General features: G+C 40.7%; 1 protein-coding gene across 1 annotated transcript; it reads right to left on the bottom strand.

Annotated features, from left to right (window-relative positions):
- Positions 1-1067: 1067 nt before the first annotated feature.
- On the bottom strand, positions 1068-1773 carry pth4 (parathyroid hormone 4). The gene is made up of 2 exons (XM_067246342.1): positions 1688-1773; positions 1068-1350 (listed from the first exon to the last, which is right to left on the bottom strand). The coding sequence occupies exons 1-2, from the start codon at positions 1771-1773 to the stop codon at positions 1068-1070; spliced, it is 369 nt and encodes a 122-aa protein (XP_067102443.1).
- Positions 1774-2884: the final 1111 nt, after the last annotated feature.

Raw genomic sequence — 2884 nt, 5'->3', positions numbered from 1 at the left:
CACAGGACTTTCCAACACTTACAAAGACCACAGCAAACTATCTTCACTCTCCAACGGTAGTTGAGGTTTGAGTCCAGTGCGACGTGCACTTATGTTTTGGAACTGCTTTGCAACACCATTAGCTGTGCGGCAACATGAATGGCAAAGCCTTCTATCAGAACTCACAGTATTCCAGCTGATATTCTAATTCTAATATTGAAAACGGTCAAAGATCAACAAATGTAACTTGGTTAAATGCAATCAGCTAAAGCACATTCATTATTATAACTAAATCTTACAGATGTTGATATATAGAGATATATATCTATAGATACAGTGCACCCATTATGGATATTAAAACAAATTTGTTTTATCTCTAAATATTGTAGGGTGTTATTAATTTCCTTAAGGCAAATCCATTTCTGAAGGTTTGCTAAAGTTTATATTATCCCCCAAAACTATACACATGACCAAACCTGTTTTATAATATAATTCTAACCCAACATTTATGCTAAACAGTGAAAATACAGGTAAAGATTCATATTAAACAATACCATTTTAAAGTAAAACCTCAATGATCAAAATGATTTTACAGCAGATAAAAGAAAATGTTTTTATTTAATTTCAGATGCACATTGTGCTTGTTCAGAATTTACAAGATACATGCATACAGTTCCATTTTAAATAATTATTTGATTAACATATAATGATAATTGATCATTAACATCAAGTAATCCTACATAATTTGACAGTTATCTTTTAACACACATGAAATACAATTCTCAGGTTGAACACTGATGAGTTTAGAAAGAGGACTCTGGAGCATCTATATGTTGCACATCATCATCACACTCAAAATACCACAACACTAAAGCAGCTCTGGCATGGCTAAAGTCATATTTGAAGCACACAAGTGAGGTGGAGAAAGTAGCTTGCTTCTATTAGTTAGGCAGGTTTGGTTTTGGTTGGGATGTCTTAGGAAAGAGAATGTCATTGGTATGTTTTGAAGAGGTTTGCTAGTGAAAAAAAAGCTAGCATGAGTTTAGAGTGTGTGTGCGTGTGTGTGTTGGGGGGGGTGGGCTGGGGGGCTAGGGCTCTCCCTCAGAGAGTCCACTGAGATGGGGGTTGAAGAAGTCTCTCAGAAGGCTTTCCATCGCTCCCCTGGAGGGGCCGCTGTCCTGCCTGGCAGGGAAGGGGGCGAGGCCTGAGACGGGCCCCTGGCTGAGCGCGAAGGATGGTGGGTAGAGGGCGGAGCGGGTCTGGGCGGTGTGGAGACCTTCCATGGCGCTGGACAGCCAGATGAGTCTCTTCAGGCTCTGGATGGTCCGTCCACGGTCGTGCATCAGTTGGTGCTCCGTCACGGCCCGACGGCTGGAACACAGGAGACACAACACCGGGACGGTTATTCATGTCACGAGAACGATTTACACCAACACTACATCTAAGGAAAAAGCAAAATAGTCTGAAAGAAAAAAAGAAAGCAAGAAAGAAAACGGAGATACGTTTGCGGAAAATGTAAGGAGACTTTTTTTCAGAAGTTTTCATTTCATATCGAAAATCGAAAATACATTTTGCATTTAGACCGTTGCCTTATGCTGGTGTCGCATCCGAACATTGATCACATGTAATCCAGCTGTGGATCAATGTGCAGAAGAAAGAGGACATTCCAGACAAGCGTGCTGTGTCTTCTCCGATGTGAGCCACTCACCTCTCAGTCTCCTGACACTGGCTGATCGTGAAGACAACTAGAACCATTAGAGCTAGCATCTGCACAGGCTTGAGGGGTAACACCATCGTCTGCAACAAAACAGTACGATCCTAGTTCATAGTAGGTTCAACTGTTGATAGGTCAGTTTCAAGGTTGAACATGACACTGCAGGGAGTCCAAATTAAAACCAAATGTCAGTGAATTATTTTGTTTACATACATAATAAAAACAAAAATTGTATTTCCACAAATCCCTTTTTCTATGCACTGATCTCACTGATACAGTGAACTCTTCTATACTTCTGTGAGGACAGTTCTCACACCACAACTGCACCATAAGTGCTGTTGCAGTCAATCTGTTCACTTTTAAACTCCCTTGTGGACACTTGTATGTTTTTGTATGTCATAATTTAACAGTCAAAGCTTCAATGTTTCTTTTGCCAGTGCTCCAACTACTTTGGGAACTACAGCAGACACCTAAACATGTTTATAAACATGCTCAGACAAGTTAAGTCTTCATCAACTGCCTCCTGGATAAAGGAGGAAATAACAGAAATTGTACAAAATAACCAATAAAAAGTCATTACCAATCACTTTTTCTTCCACGCTGCCTTGGTCAGGAGTTCAGAGTAGTTTGACGTACGTTCTGTCAGACAGGCAGGGTGCAGTCAGTCTCCAGCTTCTGTCACTCTTCAACCAGTGTGATGTTAGGCCTGTTATATAGCCTGCCCCTTCTGACACACACACACCTTCTCACAGCCCTCCCCCTCTCCATTCTTACAGAATTAATGAATGTGGCCACAAATCTGTTTGATATGCTAAAGTTGGACCTCATCTGTAAAGCAACCCTAAACTAAAGCAGTTTTCTCCTGTGAGCTTAGAATACCAAGTACAGTAAGTGGTAGAAAAACAATTGGGGGACTTTTATTGCCCACTTTTGATATTAAACTGTTTTAGAAACAGGTCGTTTACATTGTCAGATTTAAGCAGAAATGAAAGTACCGACGAGTACATTGACTAAGCTGGAGTTACTAACAATGAACATTGTACATTTACACACGTTGCATGTTAATGGCAGGGTTTCCCAGATTCGTTAAGAAGCTTTTAACGCTAAGAGCTTCTTAGAACGCTCTTAGAACGCTCCTAAGAAGCTCATAGCGTTAAGAGCTTCTTAACGAATCTGGGAAACCCGGCCAAT

Source organism: Osmerus mordax, chromosome 1 (genome assembly GCF_038355195.1).
Source record: "Osmerus mordax isolate fOsmMor3 chromosome 1, fOsmMor3.pri, whole genome shotgun sequence".
In the NCBI taxonomy this organism is placed as follows: domain Eukaryota; kingdom Metazoa; phylum Chordata; class Actinopteri; order Osmeriformes; family Osmeridae; genus Osmerus; species Osmerus mordax.
The sequence above is the reverse complement of the archived record's forward strand: the minus strand, read 5'-3'. Positions and strand labels throughout refer to the sequence as shown.

Excerpts from the sequence above, each read along its gene's own strand:
- pth4 (XM_067246342.1), bottom strand. The coding sequence starts at position 1,773 with ATGGTGTTACCCCTCAAGCCTGTGCAGATGCTAGCTCTAATGGTTCTA. Across the intron at positions 1,351-1,687 it reads CAGTGTCAGGAGACTGAGAG|CCGTCGGGCCGTGACGGAGC; the intron begins GTGAGTGGCTCA and ends CCTGTGTTCCAG.